Source organism: Mustela nigripes, chromosome 6 (genome assembly GCF_022355385.1).
Source record: "Mustela nigripes isolate SB6536 chromosome 6, MUSNIG.SB6536, whole genome shotgun sequence".
Classification (NCBI taxonomy): Eukaryota; Metazoa; Chordata; class Mammalia; order Carnivora; family Mustelidae; genus Mustela; species Mustela nigripes.
Window position 1 is genome coordinate 73572088 of NC_081562.1, and position 25308 is coordinate 73597395.

The following is a 25308-nucleotide window of genomic DNA, read 5'->3' on the forward strand; positions in this document are numbered from 1 at the left end:
TGGGTGGCTCAGTCCATTAAGTGTCTGCGTTCAGCTCGGATCATGATCCCGGGGTACTGGAATCGAGCCCTGTGTGGGGCTCCCTGCTCAGTGGGGAATCTGCTTTTCCCTCTCCTTCTCTTTCCTGCTCATGCTCTCTCTCTCTCAAATAAATAAATAAAATAAAATAAAAATTCTTACTATGTTTTTAATTTTGTTACAGGATTAAAAAAACAGTTTATTTGGTATTTTTAAAGAGAATATTGGATTTGGCAAGTTGCTATATTTTTGTACGTTTATAAATAATAAAACCTGTCTTTTCCTTTCCTTCCTCTTTATTCACATTTTCAGCTCAGCATCATGAAAAGGATATAAGGACGATGTTTTAGAATCAAACATGAGTGTCAAGAAACTAGTTGCATGTTTTCCCTTTCTCTATTTTCTTGAACTTTTTGCTTAATTGATATTTCAGTGCATTTGTAGGTTGTTGCCTTGGTCACCTTCTTGCTCACATTTTGGCACTTTTTGTATTTTTAATAAACTTATTCATTTCTACAGAGCCAACTTACTCTGAAAAGAGATGTAGGGCTTTTAAAGAAAGCATGGCTAGTTAAATTACCCTAATTCTATGTTCTCAATCAGAGGCTGTATGTGCAAATCTTATTTGGAATCAAGCTGGCCACCTACTTTCAGGGGGTCTGAGTACTGACCAGAACCTTCCAAGCATCAATAAACCTCTAATATTGGGGTTTGTGTCTGCAACTTTATAGTTTTGTATCTGAAGCTAACTTCAGGCCACCTGCCAGAAATTCCTATAATTCTTGACCATTGTTAAGGGTGACTATCATCTCTGTTTATCTTATCTAAACACTGCTTATTTCCCCCACCTCCTGCAGATGCTCTCCTTACATTCACCACTCTACTTTGTAGAACAGGGGTTCTTAATATAGGGCCTAGGATAGGTTTCAGGGAGGGAACAGGAGGTCCTTAAAACTATTTTTGTATTGGGGCACCTGGTTGGCTCAGTTGGTGGACCTGCAGCTCTTGATCTTGGGGCTGTGAGTTCAAGCCCCACGCTGGGTACAGAGAGTAGTTAAAAATAAAAAAAATTCATAAAAAAAAGGAAGTCTATTTTTGTGTTTATAATAAACTTTCTCAGGGAAAGGATATATAACTTTTATTAGATACTCAAAGTATCCACACTCCAAAGAAGTTTAACACTCATTATTTTAGAATGTTTTGTTGGAAACCAGTTACACTTTGTTTTTCACTAATTTGTTGAACATTCCATTAAAGTATTTGCTCCAATCTGAGATGAATCTTTCCTCTGTAGCCATCCGGAGAGGAGGCTACTTATTCTCTACCACTCCTGTGACTTGGGTACAGAGGTAGGTTGGCATTCCTTTCTCTTCCCAGTGTCCTGTCTAGATAATGTCTTCCCAAACATGCAAAAGCTCTGCTCTTCTGAGTCCTGTAGGGTTTTCTTTGTCATCTCAAGGCCTACTGGTCCTTTCCCAACATCTACTGGAGGCTTCAGAGCCTGGCTGGGAGACTTCTCCATCTCTTGTTCACTGTAGATGAGGACATTAATTACATCATAGTTCCTAGACTTCCTAAATGTCACTGACCTCCATCTCTCCTACACAATTCCACAGTCATACAGAACCTGTATTCACCCCAAAATATCTGGAGTCTGAAAACATAAACTCCAGTGTTAGACTCTGAATGCAACCTCCTGTACTTTTTTGCTCTCTCTCCCTCACTCCTACCATATTTCTTCCTCAGCCGCATCAAGAACTCCAGTGCCTTTATGTCAACCCTTACTCTCCACACCTAAAGTTGTCTCTGCCTTACCTTTCTTTCTCATTTAGACTAAGGTATATGAACCAACACATCAAAAACTATCTTTCAATACCCTTCACTCTCTGTCTTTCCAGCTTATTTCCACCCATCCATTAAAACTACAAAACTGATTTTACACCGGGCGACCAAACAGAGTAAATAGTGCAGTTGTGGAATGGTATTTCTGCAAATTTATGGTCTCTAATCTTCACTAGGAACCAAATGTTGCCAGTCAACTTTTTAAAATGCCAGTTCGGGCTTCAAAGCCTTACACCAGAATGATCCTCCTAAAATTCAATCTTATTATATTCTACCTCAGGATTAAGCCCTGTAATGACTCTCCATTGTCTCCAGAATGATGTTCAGTTGTCTTCAGATGGCCTGGCATACACTTTCCTTTCTTTCCTTATCATTACTCCCTAATTCTCTGGGTTACAACTATACTAAATTGCAATCTCTCTTATTAGAACATAAGCTCCTTTGAAGGAGGATATGGATCTTATCTGCTCTTTTTTCCCCTTCAGGGCTTTGTATGGTACCTAGAACATGAGAGATCCTATGTAAATGTTTACTGAATTCAACTATATGAACAATACGTTACCAAGTTTTCCCAAAGATTTATTATCATCTCAGGAGACCGAGATGGATTAAAAAGTCACAAGATATTGATTCCTTAAAATTTTTAAGACATAAGATGCTTTTAAAATTAAAATCTTGCTTTCTATATCATCTATACCACTTAATGATATATTCTTATATATAATAAAGCACTTTGATGTTAGGATATAAAAAAGATCATTGAACATATAAGACCCGATGAAGTCTGGAACCTCAAATGATGTTTAATCAACCAGGATTGAAAGGACAGTGTATTAGTCTTATTGATTCTGATTCACTGAGGGAAATGATAAAGTCCAAAGTGATACGGTTTTTACAATCTGCTCAAAAAGGAAAGTAAATAGATCTACCAAATAGAGATTTTTTTATATTCCAGCTCTAGGGAATATGTGACAATGACTATTAATTAGTTGGTCAGCTACTTGCAAATAGTACTTCTAGTTCATATTGTCCTGATTACTAATGAGGTTTTTAAGCATCTCTTCAAGTGTTTATTGGCCATTTCTATATTATTCTTTGTTCAAGTCTCTTGTCCGCTTTTCTATTAGGTTAGCTTTGGACTGTTAACTTGATGAGTTTTCTTATGTTTCCTAGACACCAACCTTTGTTACTTATGTATCTTGCAAAAATCTTTTTCTACTCTGTGGTTTTGCCTTCTTACTGTCTTAATGTATTTTGATAGCATAACAGTGTAAGTTGTTAATTTTAAGGTAGTCAATTTATAAAATACGCACTTGATAGTACTACTTTTTGCATTCGCTTTTAAAAATCTTCCCCTTCCAGGTTATGAGGATATTCTTCCTCGAATACCAGAAACGAGTTTTACTGTCTTGTCTTTCATATTTAAATCTCACTGATGCTAGAAATTGCTTTCTAGTAAGGTCTGAGGCTAAGGAATATATATATATATATATATATATATATATATTTTTTTTTTTTTTTTTCCCAAGCAGGTATTAAATGTTTTTAAAGTGTTTTAGAAATTTGAAAAGTACTTATTTCAATGACATTTAACTTTGACTATGTGGTGTTTTAACTTATTTCTATTGATACATAACTGATTAGTTTTAGGAGTAAAATATAATGATTTGATATAACTATATACTGCCAAATAATTACCACAATAAATTTAGTTAATATCCATCACTACACATGATTTTAATTTTTCTTCTTGTGATGAGAACTTTTAAGATATATTCTCTCAGCAACTTTTAAATATACAACACAGTATTGCTAACTATAGTCACCTGCTGTGCCTTACATCCTCGGGACTTATCTTATAATTGAAAGCTTGTACCTTAACCTTTTCTTTCTTTTTTCTGTACGTTAATCTTTTAATTTATAATGTACTTTTAATTTATACTGTACTTACAGAGTTTGCCAAATGGGTAAATTTAATTAATCCTTTCTCTTTCCTTATTTATTATCTGAACTATATCTGAACCAATAAAGTTTACAAATACACTTTTACTAACTAGAAATTACTGTCACAATTTTATACTTTAGGTTATATAAACCTATATGCTATAGGTTTATAATTATAAAACCTATGTTTTAGGAAGCTGTTCATTTAAGTTTAGGTTTTTTGCCAATTCAGGCACGTGGCCATCAATCACTCAGTGATATCTCAGCTATGAGCACGAGGTTAATCACTGGATATTTTCTGAAACTATTTTAAACGCCTTGCTTTTCATGTTTCCCTATTCCCCGGTTCTTTTTAAAAATGATAAAAACAAGTATTTTTTATAATATTTAAGTATAACAAAACTAAGAAAAGTAATAATTAGAAAGGATATATAAGTCAAAATTTTAATAAAAAGAATTTCGTTACTTAAAAGAACATATCGGAGGGGGAGACAAACCATGAGAGACTGTGGACTCTGAGAAACAAACTGAGGGTTTTGGAGGAGAGGGGGGTAAGGTGTTGGGTGAGCCCGGTGGTGGGTAATAAGGAGGGCATGTACTGGATGGAGCATTGGGTGTGGTGCATAAAGAATGAATTTTGGGTCACTGAAAAAAAAAATAAAATTAAATAAAAAAAAGAACATATCACTGTCCCATGGTGCTAATGATTTTCTCCTATAGATCTTCAGTCAAATTAAACTTTAACAACTCTGAGTATAGATTAATACCAGAGCAGAGTAGGCCTCCTTTCAGGGGACCAGACTTAGGTATTATTTAAAATGCCTTGACGCAATTAGAACAGTTATGAGGCTATCGCCAATGCTTGGATTCCTTTTGGACTGGGAATCTCCCAGTACCTTAGAGTTCTGTTTTTTTGTTTATCATTATTATTAATGTATTATAAAATACAGGGATTTCGTCTTTTTCATTGCTACATACTTAGCATTAGGCTAGTATTTAGTAGGTGTCCAAAAAATGAATGAAGGAATTTAAGATCTAGGTAATAAACTAATATATTCAGAACCTGTGTGGCACAATATTTCTGTATCTATCCTCGGGAATGTGGAAACATCTCTGGACTGCTTGGATTCCATGAGAGATCTTGGAGTGAAAGAGGGCTAAAATCCAGGCTTAAAGATTTAGCTCATACTGTTCCCTACAAGGAACACAAGGAACTCAGATATGCACACACACACACGTGCACGCCACGTTAATTCCTAACATTTTTTTTTTAAAGTTGGCTGGGAGTTGTTGCCCGGCTAGCTCAGTCGGAAGAGCATGAGACTCTTAAAGTTGGCTGGGAGTTAATGAGAGGGCTTCTGTAGTTTGGGAAAGTGAAAGAAATGGAAACCTCGCACGGGAAGATGGGAAGGTAAAATGATTGTGTATCATTCAGGGCCCCCTGGGAGTTTCTTGTTCTTTCCTTTTTGTGTACTAGTAAATTTTGCAGAAAATCGAAGAGTTTATAGTTTGGTTTTATTTTTTTTTTAAGATTTTATTTTTAAGTAATCTCTACACCTAACATGGGGCTCAAACTTACAAGTCCGAGATCAAGAGTCCCATGCTCTACTGAATGAGTCAGCAGACGCCCTGAGTTTGTTCATATTCTTAATCACAGTGCCAAGGTAAGAAAATACTGGTTTTAGTATTTCACGATTTTGTTCAAAATAGAGCAAGCTTCTGTGTAAACACATAAATTAAAGAACAAATATGGTTTCTTTCTTTCTTTCTTTTTCTTTTTTTTAAGATTTTGTTTGTTTATTTGACACAGAAAGAGAGAGACAGTGAGAGAGGAAACATAAGCAGGGGGAGTGGGAGAGGGAGAAGCGGGCTTCTCACCAAGAAGGGAGCCCAATGCGGGGCTCGATTCCTGGACCCTGGGATCTAACCCAAGGCCTGAGCCTAAGGCAGACACTTAACTGAGTGGGCCACCCAGGTGCCCCATGAATATGGTTTCTTAAGAATAAATAATATTTTTGTTACCCACAAGGGTACTCTTTCTGCGGGGATGGATAATTGGAAACTGGACATATAATGAACAGTTTTGTGCGTGGGGGGGGACTTAGTATAATAACTTCATGATCAAGACAGAGAATACAAGCTTAGTTCAAATAACTAAACTGTATAATAAGGTGTAAAATACCGGGGGTGGGGAATAAGCAACATCATCACAACATCACAGGCTTTACTGTTTTATGTATTTTGACTTTGCTGGTATAAAGTAAGCGCTTCAGGAAGAGAAGCAGCTCTTTATTTTCTGTTGAATTTCTGGGACATAAAAGCACAGATGTCCTTTCCAACTCCATACGCGGTGGACATCTGTTGTTTTTGCCTGGCCAGCACTCATTCTTCTTCTGCTAATGAGTCGCTGCTTTAGCATTTCAGTCCATGTAGTCCCCGTGGCAGTGAGCCCACCTGCTCAAACCCATGCCCCTGAAATTCATAGGTGGGCCCATCACCCAGACCTGGCTAGTCACAACATCACAAGCTACTAGCCACAGGTACTGGTTCAGATACAGGCAAGTGAGACTCATTTCTTGAGTTCCAAATGGAGCTATTGAGAGAATAGTGGTTTCTTTACTGTGAGGACATTGGGTGGATACAACAGAAGTCTGAAATTATTGGTGGCCTTTGCTATCGTATGAGAAGAGCCTTTGAAAACAAAAAAGCAGAAGAGGGAACCCAGAGATAGAGTTAAAATTACAATTTCTGGGCACCTACCCACCATGAGAGAAAGAAGACCCACCTTGACTTTCCAGTTAAGCGAGCCAAGACATTTCTCTTTTTTGCCCAGGGCAGTTTAGGTAGGATTCTGAAACTCATAACTGAAAGAGCTCTAATATAAGTACCTAGGAGTCTTCCACTCACAGCCTTACTTGGGTTTGCAGAAATTGAGACTGAAAGTCCTTAGAAAATTGGACACCTTGCTGGCAGTTACTGAGAACTGTCTTGACAGAAGAGAAAAATCTTGTTCTTACTTCACTGTCTCATCTCTGAACCTAATGTAGGTATGGCCTACAATGCCATTATTTTTAAAAAGCAGAAGAAGAGGAGTGATACTCACTGGTCCACTTCCTGCTGTGAGATTCTGCAGAGCTCCCAAAGACGCTTCCTGAGTATAGTTTCGGACACTCTTTGCAATCAAGGACAAATACATCCGTATCACGATGGAATGCCACAGCCATTCCACACCCTTCGGGTTGCTCTTTTCTTCTGGCATCGGCATGTCCTGATATTGCTAACCACATACACAGTGAAATCCAGAATTAATGCCTTCAAGTGATTTCTACAATTCCATGCCCAAACTAAGGGAACAGAAATACCATCTTGTCTGGAGAGACTGACAATTTCCCTAATAACAAGCCCCTGATGTGGAAATGAAAAAGCAAACATATATGATTTCCAGTTAGTTAACTTTTAGCTCATAATGTCTGTTTCTTCTTAACAACACCCCAACTTTACATTTCATATTGAGAGAAAACTCGAGAATGAAGCATAGACAGTTCTAGAATCGTTTTCAGGCTGCTGTTAAGGTAAAAGCTTACTTAGTCACAACCACTGTGGAGATAAGAAAAACAGGCCTCTTTCCTCAGTCTTGGAAAGTTGTCTGGGATAGCATCAGCATTCTAAATTTACCAGTTGCTCTCCAAGTTCACAAATATGTACCATGATAGTCTGAGGAATAGCAAGGGGTTACATTCTTACAGCTTTCATGAAATGCCAGTAGGGACAGTATTCCTTCGTATGGATATACTTTTAGGCTACCAAGAGCCAAACATCAGGGTTGCACAATTTATACACCATTGGCTATGCTGTATTAAGCTTACTTCCCAACTTTTAAGCATATAGCAGTATGATATAGTGGCTAAAGAGGCAAATTTGGAGCCAGACCGCCTGGGATTGAATTCCATCCCCTCTATTATAATTTCCTGGATTTCTGGGGGGAAAATTAATAAGCCATTCTGTACTTCTGTTTCCTTGTCAGTAAATGATATTAATAATACACACCTCGTAGGATTGACAGAAGGATTAAAACAACTTAAAATAGTGGCTGACATACACCAAGTACTCAGAAATACACAGATAAACACTTTTTCTTTCAAAGTCCTCCCAATATACCTCTTTTATTTTCCTGCTTCGACTGCCAAAACACCCAATACTTTTGTTGTTGTCAGTCTGGATAGTCCGGTTCTGAATATAGATACTCTGGGCATATCTGTCTGGGAGCTCTGTCTCCAGCTGGTAGGAGAGGTTATGAAGAATGCACACACAGTTCTCTGTGGCCTGAGAAAACAGGACATGAATCTTGATCATACACATACAGACATCCCTTTGCAGGTGTGATACCACAGGATGTATTAAGCTTTCACAGTTTAATGGATGCAGTGGGGTGTGCTTGGATTGTGTCTGGGGAAGTGGAAAGAGCATGGCTAGATCACGAATGGTCATGAACACAATGTTAAGGAGTAGAGGCTGAATTTCTTAAACCACTGGAGAGCCTTTCTAGTTTATTTTTAAGAGTGTGTTCAGACGATTCCCTATTTTAAGATACGTAACTTAGTAGCCACATGGAGGTGGAAAACAGAAGATATTGTTTGCAGGACCAGTTAGGAGGCTACTGCATGGTAAGTATGAAAGATGCACAAACCAAGGCAGCAGGAACAGTGTGAGGGAGGAGAAGCGGACCGACTGGGGGCCATTTCTGAGGCGTAATACACGTGGTTTGCTGCCTGATGGCTAAAGGACGTGAGGCAAGGAAGGCAGTCAGAGATTACTCAGATTTCTTCTTTCATTTCGTGGGTGAGGATAATTATTAAAAAGGATTATTCAGTCATGGAACAAGTTTGGGAATAAAGGAATAGATGATATTATTGCACATGGAGCATTGGGCTCCTTTGAAATATCTACACAGAGTCGTTAAACAGGTAGTTGTAAATTTGGGTCTGGAAAGTAGACAGAAAAATGGGGCTAGATAGACTTTTAATATTGCTAAGTATGGATGGGAAACCTTAAGCTTAGCAAGTGAGCTAATGAATAAATCTAAACCCAAAGAGAATACTTTGAGAATCTTCTGAAGTGTCCTAGTAAGACAAAGTAAGTAATTCAAACGAGCGATATTTAATACACGGATCACCTTGTCGTCTGGCTGGTAGTCTGCAATGGTTCCTCTGACATAATGGACCAGCGAGTCGATCAGCCCGTCACACCTTCTCATCACCTTCCTTCCGTCAGGCCCGGCCGAGCTCATATTTCTATCAGGAAAAACAAATAACCATAATATTTAAGCTGTGTATCTAATAGGCCTTTGTTTTAAAGTTTTACTTGATTGATGCTTCTTCCAAGTGTTTGGAAAACTGACAAATTGGTAAAAGCGGGGCAGACACAGGGTCAGTTCACTATCAATTGATGGTCATAAAATCTGGACACAACCTCTAACTATATTCCTGGAACATGTCAGTGTGTCAATAAAAGCTTTCTGTCTACTTCACTCCAAGCACCAAGGCCACAGCATCATTTACTTAATCTGCAATCGGTTTTTGAGAGGGTAGATATGAAGCAAACACTTCACAACTGAAAGAACAAATGGCACATTTGACATAGCGGTATACTAGATGTCCAAGTACAAACCTGTTCTGTATCTTAACGCTAAATAACTTCAAGTGACTTAAATTCTCTGGGACTGTTTCCTCATTTGTAAAGACATGATGTTGGACTCTATTTGGGGTTTTGTAGCTTTCAGTGTAAACAATCACTGACAAATATCAAACGAGATGTTCTAAAATGTGATGACTCTATAAAATGGCAAAGAGATGTGACAAGATTTCGAAGTTCCACAGTGTAGAAGACCTAAGTCAAAAGCATGACCTATAAATATCTTTGCACTTAGTCTATTTCTAATTTTGCTAGGCCATGACACCTTTCTATAAACAGTAACTACATCTACAAGTGGAGGTCGTTTCCATATAGAGGATTGAAACTTATCAAATACAGCAAAGTAATTTATTTGGGGATCAAATTTCAAATTCAGATGTTTATATTCTAGTATTATTATTACTATATTCCTTTGGATTAAGGTTTTGTTAGCATCAAAAAAATTTCCCTCCAAAAATATTAATACTTTTGTCAACAAAAATGGTAAAAGAATAGCACATTCAGATTTTTAGAATTCTGAGAACCACCTTTACTTATTCCATTTTGTGAACTTTAATTGCTAAGAACTATTCCTATAAAATTTATCAGATCAGTTTATTTGTTTGGTTTCTTTGCTGGCAGAGTATTCAAAGTATTTGTTTATAATGTCTCTGTCATTCTGAACAGCAAAAGAACTACAATTCTGATAACTTTCGGGTCTTATTTTCTTCATCTTTAAAATAATAAGTTGTATTAAGTGATTTCAAAAAGCCTTTCTGCCCCAAAATACTGCTTTGAATACATACTAAATAAGAGAACAAATGTACCCAGCATGATATCAAGAAGTAATGGGAAGAAAAAAGGAACACACAGCATTCATTGTACCCTGCTCCCATGAAAATCACATCTATAGGATGAACTTGCTGAAAAATACTATTTTTAACCCACAGAAATGCAATTTCATGATTCAATGTAATACTTGAAGAGATGAGACTAATATATATTAAACCAGGGATTACACTAACAATTTAATGTTTTCTGGATTGATACAATGAATTTTTAATTTTAACAAAATCCTTTCTGTGACTTTGGTTTTCATTTGACTATTCCAATTAAAGATTTAGCTCCTTAATTTTTACTGTACCTGAAAAACCAACATTTTATCCATTAAAAAAAGATAATGCGTAGGTTTAGAAACTGTAAATCAAACCATTTTTATGATAGCTTTTTTCTCAAGAAATGATCATTTCAACCAATATCCTGTATCTATTCTCTGAAGAAGCCTGACAGAAAATGAAAAAAGGCGTCTTTTCCAGTCATCTTCTTTTACACATGGAGAAACAGAGATCCAAAGAGTTTAAGTCACTTCTCCCAGTAGAGTCAGAAAGGGAGAGCTGTTCTTCATCCTGTTCTCAGGGGTGGCTCCAGACGAGAGCACACCTCATCAACGTTCATTTACTCTGCCATTTGCTTAGCAAATATCAGATGTCCCCCAACTTCAAGACAATGTTATCACATGTTTTAAAGCTTCCCCTTGACCTTTTCAACCTCTGGCTTGGAGAAATGGCAGTAGTTTAAAATGGCTTTGACAAACCAAAAGGTTTCTCACTAGCTAAAGCTGCCACATACCTTGCAGATGGATGACCTAGCTTTGTTAAACTTCAGGGTGTTTATTTTGGGTGTGAATGGTAATTCGCTTTGGCGGGACTGCCAGTTCACAAGCGCGGACTCTTGTCTTGTAGTTTGGTATTATCCAGACTCTACTTGCTTGAAATGGGACTTATCAGGGTTTTCTGGCACTTGATACCTTTGTTGACAGAAAGTGTAACCCCACTGCTTCAGTATTTGCTCCTGCATATCAAAAATAGTTCCTACCTTACTCAGCTGCCCAGAAATATGAACGATAAGGGTGGATGATTTTAAAGCACTACATCCATGAATAGAAGTCCCTAGTCAGAAAGGAATTTGTTATTGTACCACTCTGAAAATAAGCAGTAATTATGAAAGTGATATATCTATCTTAAAGTACTAAATTTTTTTTTTCAATAGCTAGTACTTAAGTTTGTGGGAATCAGAGAATTACTATGGCTAATCTTAGGCAGAATGGAAGCTTTTACAACTTATCTCCCAAATCCTGAGAAATATTTACTTATAACTATTTCCTATAGGTAGCCCAAAAGAGGTTTAATATGGAAAATATCCCACAATTATAAATGAAATAGTATCAAGTATTTATACATGGCAACAATTATGTTATTGAAAGTAAAAGAGAATGAGCATACAGACACACTACTCAATAATAATTGATTATCAGAGTTACCAATGAATATATTAGAAATGTTTAATTTAGTATCTATGATTTCAACTCAATTAGATGATGGTTTTACTTCTCTTGGTATAATCTAGCCAAAGTCTGGGTAAATACATCAGCAACTTCCAGCCAACTAAAATATGTATGCTGTTGTACACTGAAATTGAAAAACCAGATCCTTGGACTTAAGTTGGAGGTTGGTAGCCCAGCCTCAGAAGAAGGGAGAAGTGGGGAATAGAAACTTCTTGCACAAAAGCAGAATTGTTTTGGAACTCTTCACCTTCCATGAGCCAGAATGGGGGGAACACCAGCTTGATTGGTTACTTATGCTTGATATGAGGAAGAATTTTTCTGGTAATAGGACTTGTAAATGGTGGAAAAAAATAGAATCTGAACCTCTGTATGTCTCCGAACAAAACTTTACAGATTTAGGAAGATTCAGGTGTCTTTTATCTAAAAGCAAATCAATGATTCATGACTCTCTTTAGGACCACTTATCTCACACATTCCTGAGTGTCCTAATGAAAAGGAAAAAAGAAAACCAAACACCCAGGACTTTGCTAGAATTAAAGGAAGAATGGCATGTCTTTGTTAAGATTAATGATGACAGGTGACTAAACCTTAAATTCATATGGCAAACCAAAGAATGGACAATGTCAAATGACAAAAGAAAACCGCAATTTAAGTGTGTGTAATAGACATTATAATAGGCACTTTATAAACACTATTATCTGTAATTTCACAAAATTCTCCAAATTAGGGCACACTAAAATTTCATTTGGAATCCTGACCTGTGACTCTTGTTTAAAATCAGTCACTTAAGCGTCTGCCTTCAGCTCAGGTTATGATCTCAGGGTCCTGGGATCAAGTCCCACTTTAGGCTCCCTGCTCAACAGGGAGTCTGCTTTTCCTACTCCCTCTGCCCATTCCCTTCCCCACTCCCCCTCTGCTTTTGATCTGTCTCTGGCATTTTCTCTCTCTCTCAAATAAATAAATAAATAAATAAACTCTTAAAAAAAAAAAATAAAATCAGAATTACCTGCCTCTAATAGGCTTTTTACTGGCCCTTCCATAAGAAGTTATCTGTGTGCAGGCATACTGTTAACAGCTAGTTGGCCAGCACCAAAAGGAGGTTTGTTTCGACAAAGAAAGTCCGAAGCTTAGTGTGTGGTGTATGGTCAACTAGCCTGGGGAAATGAACACTGTATGTTAACTATACAGGAATTAAAATTTTTTAAAAATTAAAAAAAATAAAGTTAAAGGCTATAATTACTCACAAGATAGGAGATTAGCAGACAGCACAATAATATGGTTAAAGTGAATCTTCTCAAAACACTTCAACAAGAAGTAATTCTAAAAGGCGGATTTTTTTTTTTTTAAATGGGGTGATATCTACTGGTAATAGGTGTAATTTCCTACAAATGTACAGTTTACATGTGTGTCACAAGCAAGACCTACTGCCTATGGGACCAGTCTTCATGGTCTAGCTAGCGTACTGAGAGAGTGACCACCTTGATGATTTTACAAATATTGTAGGTACATCTTCATATCCACCAACAACTATAGGATTTCAATATCGTGTATCGTAAACTGTGCAGTAAGGCCCCAGTCCCCTAAGTGCTTGGTCAGAGTCCATTCTAAGACCCAACAGGCACTTGATAAGAGATTGGTGGATAAGGAGGCATCCTTCTTCCTCTTGTTATTTGAGATTTAGGTCTGGGCTTTTGTTTATCTCTCAGCTGATATATATCAAACAGTTGGGCCTTGTCTGTGATGAACCCAGAGAAAGTAGCAGAGGCAGCTTGTTATTGCGCAGAACAAAAGGGGAACCTCATTTGAACTGGCAGAGGGACAAAAACTCTTTGCCAAGAAAAGGGCTTGTCTGTTACCTTAAAAGTCAACATCAGTTCCTGAAGGTATCTGCAAACAGCAGTCAAAGTCAACTGTTTGGTCTGCAAAAAGAAGCAGCATTGGGAGGTAGAACAAAGCTCTCCCACCTACACATCTTGTTCCTTCCAGGACAAGGAACATTAACCGAACAAAGATATGTCAGCATCTATTACACTTCAAGAAGCCAGAAGGTAGAGGAGAAAATCTATCCTTGAAAATCCTTTGGTTTTTGGGACGTCTGGGTGGTTCAGTTCATTAAGCGTCTGCCTTCAGCTCGGGTCATGATCCCAGGGTCCTGGGATCAAGTCCCGCATTGGGCTCCTTGCTCAGCAGAGAGCCTGCTTCTCTCTCTCCCTCTGCCTGCCACTCTGACTGCTTGTGTTCTCTCTCTCTGTGTCAAATAAATAAATAAAATCTTAAAAAAAAAAAAATCCTTTGGTTTTGCCTTCCTGTATTTTTAAGATCATCTAAAATTATTCTGAATAATCAATGTAGCCAGTAATCAGCTGGTTGGTAGGTAACAGTCACTTCCTTTGGATTTAGCTGGCTCTTCAAGGTAGAATGCCAAATTCCATTTTGAATCAATTATAAACAGCAAACTAATTTTTAAAAATATGCCTGGGAGTCACTGGAACTTGAATAGACATTCTTGGCACCTAAAGGAGATGTCTTGGATGCCAGATAAGGATTGATGAAGAAGCTTAAGACTTAGAGTAAAAGCATATGATGCTCAGATGGTCTGCACCTCCAGTACAGGCACAGATTTTTAACCACAGGATAGCAAAAAAGTCATCAGCTGCTTTATCCAAATATAACAACCTGCTCATTTTTTAATCATGATGAATTTCAAAATTTTTAATAGTTCTATGATGAAAGTCAAGTTTTTTTTAAAAAAAGATTTTCAGTGACCTAAGATATAGTTAATAATAAACTACTTCCAATTTAAGCTATACCAGTTTTTTTTTTTTTTTTTTTAAACACTAGGATGCTAAGAGAGTAAATCTTGAAAGGTCTAACACAAGAAAAAAAAAATCTGTTAACTATACATGGGGACAGATGTTAATCAGACTAACTGTGGTGATCATTTCACAATGTCTACTAATATAAATTCATTATGTTGTAATGAAACTAATGTGTCAATTATACCTCAACAAACAAACAAACATAGGATGTTTTAAAAAATCTCTGACAAAGTCCTTCTTGGGAATTTTTTGTTGTTGTTCAGGACCCAAGTCACATACTGACTGATACACAGAAAGGCAAGCAAATACAGTCCTCTTTTTTTTTTTATTTTTATTTTTTTATTTTATTTTTTTAAAGATTTTTATTTATTTATTTGAGAGAGAGACAGTGAGAGAGAACATGAGCGAGGAGAAGGTCAGAGGGAGAAGCAGACTTCCCATGCAGCTGGGAGCCTGATATGGGACTCGATCCCGGGACTCCAGGATCATGACCTGAGCCGAAGGCAGTCGTCCAACCAACTGAGCCACCCAGGCGCCCAGTCCTCTTGATATAATAAAAATTATTCTTCTGTTACCTTGTTTTTTCTACCTCCACATTAGTTCTATTCATGTATTCTTAATAGTCACCCCAAGGCTGAGCCTGGGATACCAGTAAAGAGTTTCTTCGGCAAAGAGAAATGTCACGTAATTACTGAGAAGTACAACTCCTAATCTGAACCTATCTGCTAAGGGCATGAATAGGATAGTGGAAAATTTAGTTTGAAGAACTGAGACATTTGCTAGCATTGTAGTTGTGCTGACGGACAATTCTAATGCAACCTAAACTCTTAAAAGCACTGGATTCAGGAAGATCAGAGAGAGGTGATCAGGTTAGCATAGCCGTATTTGCTTGGTTTGATGTTTGATTTGTTTGCTTTACTAACCTAATTACTGTTGAGAGATTTCAAACTGATGACCTAAAAACCCTGAGATTTTACTTATAAACAATCATTTTTTATAACTCAGGATTTTATATACCTATTTAAATACCACTTAAATCTTTTAAATTCATTTGAAGAGAAAATTACACAACAATGTATCTCATAAAACTAGACATTTGTTTGTATTTTATTAGGAATCAAGAGTTCCTGTCCCCTTTGGGGTCCTTTTAGCTGGACGAAAAATCAAATTGAAAAGAGACAGATAAAGAGGAGAAAATCAAATAGCATATGTACAGAGAGTCCACATAGCCATGGAAATTCTAAAGACAGGCAAAATGAAGTACATATGTTATTCTTTTTTTCTTTTTTTTTTTAATATATGTTATTCTAAACTGAGGACATAGGGGTAGGGGCCTGGGACTTCAGAAGAAAGGAATGCAATTGACAGGATGAAAAGAAGAGCAGATGTTCAGTAATTAGATGTTTGTCCTGCCACACAGATGGGACACTCAGATAAAATTTATCGCTGCTAATAACCCTTATTCTGGGAAAGACCGCCAATTTAGAGTTTTCTATGTAGTTAATAAAGAGGCAAAAATTTCTCTTGAGCACACAGGGTCTTGATTGCCTTCAGCTCAAAATAATCTTCATGTCAAGTGGCCCATCTCAGTGTGGCCTATCCTTGGCCCCCACAATATCTAAAATACACAACATATAAAATACAATTATGAATGATAGTGTAACATTGCTGGAAATATTGCCAATTCCATTATTTATGGTATAGGGGAGCAAGTTTTGCCACCCCAAAAAGGCCTCTTTGTCATGTTATTTTAAGCTGGTTATTTTTAAGAAATAGCAAACACAGGAGAAGTTCTGCAAACCAAGCAGAAATCACCCTTTTGTGAGAGACATTTACATTCCCTTAAAATTTGTAAGGGAAATCTCCTTTTATAAGGGTGTCCCTCTGCTGTAGCGGGAAGAGATTTGAATATAGCAGGCGTCCAAGGAACAAATACAGTGTTAGATAAGAGGAAGAGGAAAGACAGACCAAATGGTAAAATATCAAGAAAGTTGGACTAGTTTCCTTTCTCAAGTTTCTGATAATGGTTCTATAATTTGGGAGAGTCACTGTCAATTTCAAGATGAAGAAGGAGACTGCTAAGAGAGACTGCTGAGATGTGTTTGTGTTCAGTCTAATGTGTCTTCCAGAACTTTGAACCTCACTGCTCTTGGAAAAAGGATATTTTTCCCATTCTCTACTCTGACAGCTTCCACCATTCTCCATGGTCTTATACCTGTCCATTTCAGTCCAAATGGAACTCTGGAGGCACTTTCATTTCTAACCTGTAGATTCTTTCAGCCCCTTCTTCTTTAAGAGAGCAAAGAGTCAGGAAAGACAAGGGAAGAAAGGAAAGGAGAAAAGAAAGAAAGAAACAATGGGAATGACATGGAGGAATGGAGAAATAATGATAAATCTTTGGTAGAAATTTCAAACTTCCTCCTGATAATAAGTATTGGTTTTATTTGTCACATCCAAAGGTCTTCCAAAGGTGTCCCAATCCGCGAGGTGGAACACACAGATTTGACAGTCATGTCACATCAACTCCCAAGATGTTACCCATACTAAATAGAAAAGCAGGGGCTCATCACAGTGAGTGTGCACGTAGGAGGGGTGTTAAATCAAAGAAGGCAGCTCATGCTTTTTGGTAATTTACAATTCTATGATTGTCACATAAATCTTTTGGAATCTGAAATATCTGAAAGAGTAGCCTATTGATTGCAAAAAATTATCAACTGTCAAATAATGGCACACTTCTCACCTTAAGTAAATGAAAATAATTTGGAAAAAAAAATGAATGGGTCATTTTAACATGTTTTCTCCACTCAAACAAAGGAAAATGCTGAAGCTTTGTGATACCTTCCAAGAAAACAAAGGAACTGTTTCTTCTTTGAAAAGGGATGTGTATAGAAAAAATATATATGCTTATACTCTAATTACCCACATTTTGATGTTAATTAGCGAACAGAAATTCAGTGCCAGTGAGTGGCGTGCTGATAGATTTTTATTGAAGAATCAGTTTTCTTTTTTCTTTCTTTTTTTAAGATTTTATTTATTTATTTGTCAGAGAGAGAGAAAGAGAGAGAGCACAGGCAGGGGGAATGGCAGGCAAGGTGAGAAGCACACTTCCTGCCAAGCAGGAAGCCTGATGTGGGGCTCGATCCCAGAACCCAGGGATCATGACCTGAGCTGAAGGCAGACGCTTAATCAACTAAGCCACTCAGGTGTCCCAACAGTTTTCTAGGGGCAAGGGAGTGAGGAGACCTCTGACTTGTAACATTTGCCAATTTCTGTGGTGTAAATACTCCCACTGTGGCCAATTTCAAACTACCAACATGATGTCACTGTCTGTGGAGTTACTAAGAGATGCATACTATTGCTTTTGCTGGCTCTAGCACAAATTGGGAATGTACTATTTTACTTTTCCTCTCCTAGCTTGGAGTTTACTACTTATTATTGCTAGCATAATATTGTTTAAGATGTTTCCTCTTTGTAAAATATGTATCACCTTTCAGTGAGTAACTTCAGTTGTTATAAGTATGTTAATTCCAAAGGGACCTAAAGAAAGCACCAAGGCCCATGCATGGAAAATGCTGCTGCGGACAGATGCTAATCCTGTAGATAGGGCAATATCTAGACAAATAGACAAATATCCTGGACCTGACAGTGTTGGTCTTTTCAAAGGATAAACTTTGCACGTTCTCTTGTGGGAATGCAGTCTCACTGTACCAGCTCCAGGTGGCCAGAGCCAGAGCCACTGCTGCAAAGCAAGTTCATTAACAACGCAAACATCTTACCTGCAGAGCAGATTCACTAAACCATTGCTCTAGGCAGACCAAGTGAAGTCGCTCTCAAAACTGATCTCAGTGTCACATTACTAAAGAAAAAAAGTCACTGGTGTATGCAGTTTTTCTCTGAGGAGATTAAAAAAATTTAGCTGCACTGAGTCAACCACAGTGCCAAAGATGTTGCTCATGTTGCCAATTCATTGTTGGCTCTGCACCCACTGCAGGAGAGAATACCTCAAATAAACTTAGAGCAATTAAGATACTTGCTAACATCATGATCTTCTTATTCAGCAAGATTCACTTTTGTAAGAACCAGTTAACACTCATCTTAAAATCTGTTTAGAGAAGCTGTGGTCATAAATAAACAACTACAGGGCAGACACCTCTATTGTTATGGAAATTGAGACTATTTGATCACAGGTTCCCTAGAAGGCTCTTCTTGCATTCTGCGGGTTTCTCCTAGTGGCTTTTATACTCATTTTGACAACATTGTTGCCTACAATGCCTTCTCCTTTCCTGGAAATGTCGCCCACTTCATAGGCTTCATTCTTTGTATCTTCTCGCTTCTGTGAAATGCAGAGTTCTATTTGCATAGAACTTATAAAACCAATGAGACACAGATGCAATGCCCTGAAGAAGACTTGAATATGAGTATAAATTGGTCTACCCAGCTGTGTGAGGTAGGCTGTGAAGGACAGATTTTTTTTTTTTTTTTAAGATTTTATTTATTTATTTATTTGACAGAGAGAGAGAGAGAGAGAGAGAGCACAAGTAGGCAGAGAGGCAGGCAGAGAGAGAGGCAAGCAGGCTCCCTGCCAAGCAGAAAGCCCGATGTGGAGCTCAATCCCAGGACCCTGAGATCATGACCTGTGCCAAAGGCAGAGGCTTAACCTACTGAGCAACCCAGGGGCCCAAGGGTAGAGGTTTCATCCACATCAGCACAGTCTGTAGAAATGTGACAAACACGAACATATGAATATATGTGGCTTTAGAGATAGGCTTCCTGGATTTGAATTTCAGCTGTCTCTTGCTAGCTGCATGATGTTGGAAATACCACTTAACCTATCTGAACCCCTCAACTATAAAATGGAGAAATCTTGTTTTACAAGGACTACGGTAAGAATAAACTAAGAAAATTCTCATAAAGCATTCAGAAGTTTTTAGAACATAATATACAATAAATGTCAGCTATTATTATTGTAAATTAGATACAGAAATGAAATAAGAACAGATACTTAAGCATGTACTATTGACATTCAATTTGGTAGACTTTTTGTTATATTCTGCTTCTAAAAGTAGTTCAAATCAGTGGTTTGAATTGGCTTTGCAAACACTAAAATGGTGTCATATTGGTGGGAGTGTATTCAGCTATTACATCTTCTGGAATGTGTGTGTCAGCTAAGGCATGCTTCACTCAAACCATCCAAGTCTTTTATTCCTCATTCATAAGGGAAAATGGCAGGAAGATTTGAAACTAACATCTTTGTCTTTATTACATTATTTACCTTCTCAGTACACCTTTCCTGTTAATATTATAATTATTCTTCACACAGAACTTCCTATTTCTATCCTCCCACCCTAGATAATCTTGCTTACAGAAGAAAAAAATTAACCCCTTAACATGACCTTCAAGGCCCCCACAATCAGACCTTAGCCTATGTTTCCAACTTCTGTTTGATTACTTCCCATCACAAATCTGATGCTCTCGCCAGACTTGATTATTCACTCAGTTCATCAGGTATTTTCATTTGGCCATTCTTTCTTTTATTTTTTCATTCAATACTTTATAGTTGCTTACTCTATGCCAGAAGCTTTGCTAGGTGTTAGGGATTAAAGTAAAAAGAATGCACAGGCTTGTTCACATTTGTAGAGAATGAGCCCAACATATGAAAGAAGAAGAGCAAGTGCAGAGGAGATAGAAATTTAAAAACAGAGTGAGTCCCATGAATGTTGAGTTTCTGTCCTAGTTCTGGAGGTCATGGTTCCTAGTGCACTTCCTTCCCTTCCACAAGTGACCATCAACATCTCACCCACATGAGCCAATGAATCCTTACTTGGCTTTAGCAAGTTTGAAAACCTCATTTTGAGTTGAAAGAGTCCTGATACTTTAAGAACTCTGATGTAACACAGTCCGACAATGGGAGCTACAGAGAAATTGTGAGATGCAAAATGTTTTTAAATAGATCAAAATGTGTTATTAGATCAAAAGTGCAATAAAAAAAGCAGATCTAGCAAACTGTACAGAAGACGGAGTCAAAGAGACCATTTAGGCACCTCTTCTGCTGTTTAAGGATTTAAGTCTCTAGTCCTCAGAGAATTTCTGACTATTGAAATAATCCACCAAAGCCCAGTTCCTTTGGCACCTCTTCTATAGTGTCTTTCTGATTCCACTCTGCTAGCATGAATGGTCCTTTGTTTTGTATTCCTGCAGCACTTCCCTTGTACCTCTGACACCATGGTTCAGCTGCATCAGAATCACCTGGATGGCTTGTTAAAACTAGATTGCTGCCCCCTCCCCCCAGTTAGAGTTTCTGATTCAGAAGGTCTGGGGTGGAACCTGAGGATTCTAACAGGTTCCAGATGGTGCAGGTGCTAATGCTCCAGGAGCCATTGATCTAACATATTTCATCATAAGCTGTGTTCTCTTTCCTTTGCTCATCTGTAGCCCCTGGTAGGTTAACAGTTCCCTAAGGATTTTCTTATTCATCTTTGTGAAATTCTCCGTAAGTAACATAAAAGCCTACACAACATTGGTATTTGATACGGTGTTTGATTAGCTATGAAGATAAGATAAATATTTTACCATAATAAATTCTCTTACTTACCATCTAGATTCCCTCAAAAAATGAACTGTAACTAGAGAAAATATCAAAAGCGGAACATATTATAACCTCTTGTGGGCTGCCTAATTTCAATTACATCTTTTTTTTTTAAGATTTTATTTATTATTTATTTATTTGTGAGAGAGAGAGAGAAAGAGAGCGAGCGCACAAGCACAAGCAGGCAGAGGCAGAGAGAGAAGCAGGCTCCCTGCCGAGCAAGGAGCCTGATGCAGGACTCAGTCCCAGGACCCCGGGATCATGACCTGAGCCGAAGGCAGCGGCTTAACCGACTGAGCCACCCAGGAGTCCCACATCTTTTTTTTTTTCTTTTTCCTTTTGAGAGAGGGCTCGATCTCACAACTCTGAGATCATGATCTGAGCTGAAGTCAACAGTTGGATGCTTAAGTGACTTAGTCCACCCAGGTGCCCCTTGATTATATCTTCCATTTGATTTCTTTTAAACCTTGCACATAAAGCACAATGATTATTTTCAAATATAAGAAAGCTTGAGATGCATGATCTTAGAGAAGTTCAGACTAGCATTTTTCTTCCTCCTGCATGTACTTCTATTTTCTCTTGATTTAGCTGGCATTTGACAGTCCAAGAGAGAAAATATTTCAAGCACTTTTTCATCCCACTATTTAGAAAAGCTGATCAAATTAACTTCTTTGGTAGCTATTCTTATGGCAAAACTTTCTGTCTCTTTAGGCTTTGTTGCCTTACAGCTATTTTAAAACATCTAGGAATAAATTTAACTAAGTAGGCAAAAGAACTGTATACTAACAACAGTGAGACACTGATGAAACAAATTGAAGACATAAATAAAGGGGAAGATATACCATACTCATGGATTGGAAGAATCAATATATTTAAAATGTCCATTCTACCCAAGGCAATCTACAGAGTCAATGCAATCCCTATGAAGTTTCCAATGGCATTTTTCACAGAAATCAAACAGACAATTCTTCAATTTGTATGAAATCACGAAAGACCCCCAAATAACCAAAGAGTCTTGAGAAAGAAGAGCAAAGCCAGAGGCATCACACTCCCTGATTTCAAACTATATTACAGAGCTCTAGTAATCAAAACAGCAGTTGTACTGGCATAAAAACAAACACAAACATCATTGTAATAGACTAAAGAGCCCAGAAATAAACTTGAGCATATATGGTCAATTAACTTGCAACAAAGAAGTCAAGAATACTTTGGGAAAGTGGAGAAAGGAGAAAGGTAAATCTCTTTAATAAACGGTGCTGAGAAAACTGTAGCCACATGCAAAAGAATGAAACTGGACCACTATCTCACACCATACACAAAAATTAACTCAAAATGGATTAAAGGCTTGGCTATAAGACCCGAAACCATAAAATTGCTAGAAGAAAACATAGGCAGTAAGCTTCTTGACATCAATCTTGGTGATTATTTTTTGGATCTGACACCAAAAAGATAAAAGGTAACAAAAGCAAAAATAATGAAGTGGAATGATGTCAAACCAAAAAAGCTTTTGCACGGCAAAGAAAACCATCAATAAAATGAGGAGTCCACCTATGGGATGGGAGCAAATACCTGCAAATCATATATCTGATAAGGGGTTAATATCCAAAATATATGAAGAACATACAATTCAATAGTAAACACAATCTGATTAAAAAATAAGCAGAAGATCTGAATAGACGTTTTCCAAAGACGATACAGAGATGGCCAAAAGGCACAGGAAGAAATGTTCAACACCGCCAGGGAAATGCAAATCAAAACCACAATGAGATATCACTTCACACCTGTTAGTATGGCTATTCTCAAAAAGACAAGAAATAACAAGTGTTGGTGAGGATATGGAGAAAAGGCAAACCTTGTGCAGTGCCTGTAGGAATGTTAAGTTGGCACAACCACTGTGGAAAACATTACAAAAAAATCGAACACAGAACTACTATATAATCGAGCAATTCCACTTTTGGGTATTTATTCAAAGAAAAGGAAAACACTAACTTGAAAATATATATGCACCCTCATGTTCCCTGAGACATTATTCATAATAACAAAGAAATCAAGCTAAGTATCTTTTGACAAGAGAATGGATAAAATCTGATATATATATACACACACAAAAGCAAAATGTATGTGTGTGTGTATGTACATATATATAAAATATTATTCAGAAACAACAAAGAATGTTGCCACAAAAGAAAAATATTGCCACTGGCAACATCATGGATGGAACTTGAGGGCATTATCCTAAGTGAAATAAATCAGACAGAGAAAGACAAATACTGTATGATCTCATCTATAAAAGGAATCTAAAAGAAACAAACAAAAAAAAAACCCAAAAAACCAAGGTTGTGGGGTGTCTGGCTGGCTCAGTTGGTGGAGCATGTGACTTTTATCTCAGGGTTGTGAGCTTGAGCCCTATGTTGGGTACAGAGATTACTTAACAAAAACAAGCTCATAGATACAGAGAACTGGTGGGATTGTCAGAAGCAAGAGGGGTAGGCAAAATGGGTAAAAGCTGTCATAAGGTACAAATTTCTAGTCATAAAATAACTAAGTCCAAATAAACCATAAAGGAGATAAACTTTTCATATGCCATAAAAAAACAAACAACTTAGTCAATCCTGAAGAGGTAATGTACAGCATGGCAATTATAGTTAATAATACTATATTACGTATTTGAAAGTTGCTAAGAGAGAAAAGTCTTAAAAGCTCTTATCACAAGAAAAAAGAAATTCTGTAACAATACATACCAATGAATGTTATCTCAACTTACTGTGGTGACTGCAATATATACAAATATTGAATCGTTATGACTAGTATAATGTATAAGATAAAAGAATAAAAGCACTAGGTTTAAAATTATATTTTAACCATATCAGTCAATTAGATTTTTGTAAATTAAAAAATAGCATGGAGCCTATGTTAAACCCTGGGAGACAGAGAAGGCCCGTCTGCCTGGGATTCTGGGTATTCAGTTCACATCTCTGTTTTCTTTATTGGAACTGATAGCCTCTCTCTTGTGAGCTAATGTGGGTAGCTGCTGACATCAAACATGCCTAGAAACAATATTGTGTTCTTACTTTACCTTTCTCATTGTCTCTACATGCCCCACTGGTAAAATGGGAAAGGACACGCTTCTTGTATTTAGAGGGATCTTTATAATTCTTATTGGATCTCCAGGTAATGAGGTAGAGCTTTAGAAACCCAGATGCAGTATGTAAGGTATACAGAAAAAAGATCTGTAGAGTGGCATTACCTTAAGCATCCTGTGACGTTGTAAAATATATCAAAATCAAGCAAACCATTTGCTTTGGGGTAGTCTCCCTCTGGCCACCCCGAGAAGGGAATGATGATATTCTCAGTCAGGATAAGCAAGGCTTCTGTTATCATGAGATTCTTAAGTTTGTCATTAGATGACAAATTCCACAGCAAACCTAGAAAAACAAAGAGTACTATCAAAACAGTGCAGGGATGAGTCAAATGACTGCTGAAAAGATGCATTAGGCCCCTACCACCAGGCTGTGGCTAGCTGTTGCGAAAAAAAGGGGGAGGGAGCCAGACCTTTTCCAACCAAAAGAATCGGTTTTGAGTTTATTAGATGGCAATGAAGCTGATCCGTAATGAGAGAGAGAGAGATTTATGTTATAAAATTATGCCAGCTTAAATGAACCCAGAATGTGAGTCAAAGTTAGAAATCCTTTAACATTTATGTTGTTTCTCTTAAAAGATCCTACCATTAGGCTAGCCTCACTGAGAGAATAAATTCTGGTCTACCCAATATGCAGGCTGAAAATTATCCTATTTTAATAAAGACTTCAATGTGTTTTTTTTTTTGTTGTTGTTCTTGTTGTTTTGTTTTTTAAAGATTTTATTTATTTGACAGAAAGAGAATACAAGTAGGCAGAGAGGCAGGTGGTGGGGCGGGGGGGGGGGGCTCCCTGCTGAGCAGAGAGACTGACACAGGGCTCCATCCCAGGACCCTGGGATCATGACCTGAGTCGAAGGCAGAGGCTCAATCCATTGAGCCACCCAGGCGACCCAAGATTTCAATGTTTTTATTTTTATTTACTTAGTTTTTTAAAAAAAATTTAACT

At 37.4% G+C, this 25308-nt stretch overlaps 1 protein-coding gene across 2 annotated transcripts in view; it reads right to left on the bottom strand.

Moving 5' to 3' along the window:
• Positions 1 to 25308, bottom strand: part of PKP2 (plakophilin 2) — a 90581-nt gene that overhangs the window by 13313 nt on the left and 51960 nt on the right. For both annotated transcript variants that reach the window (XM_059402886.1, XM_059402885.1), the window contains exons 6-9: positions 24471 to 24648; positions 8978 to 9095; positions 7963 to 8127; positions 6908 to 7081 (exon numbers count right to left, since the gene is read on the bottom strand). In XM_059402886.1, the coding sequence (XP_059258869.1) occupies positions 6908 to 7081; positions 7963 to 8127; positions 8978 to 9095; positions 24471 to 24648 (635 nt within the window). The remainder of the gene's footprint in view (positions 1 to 6907; positions 7082 to 7962; positions 8128 to 8977; positions 9096 to 24470; positions 24649 to 25308) is intronic.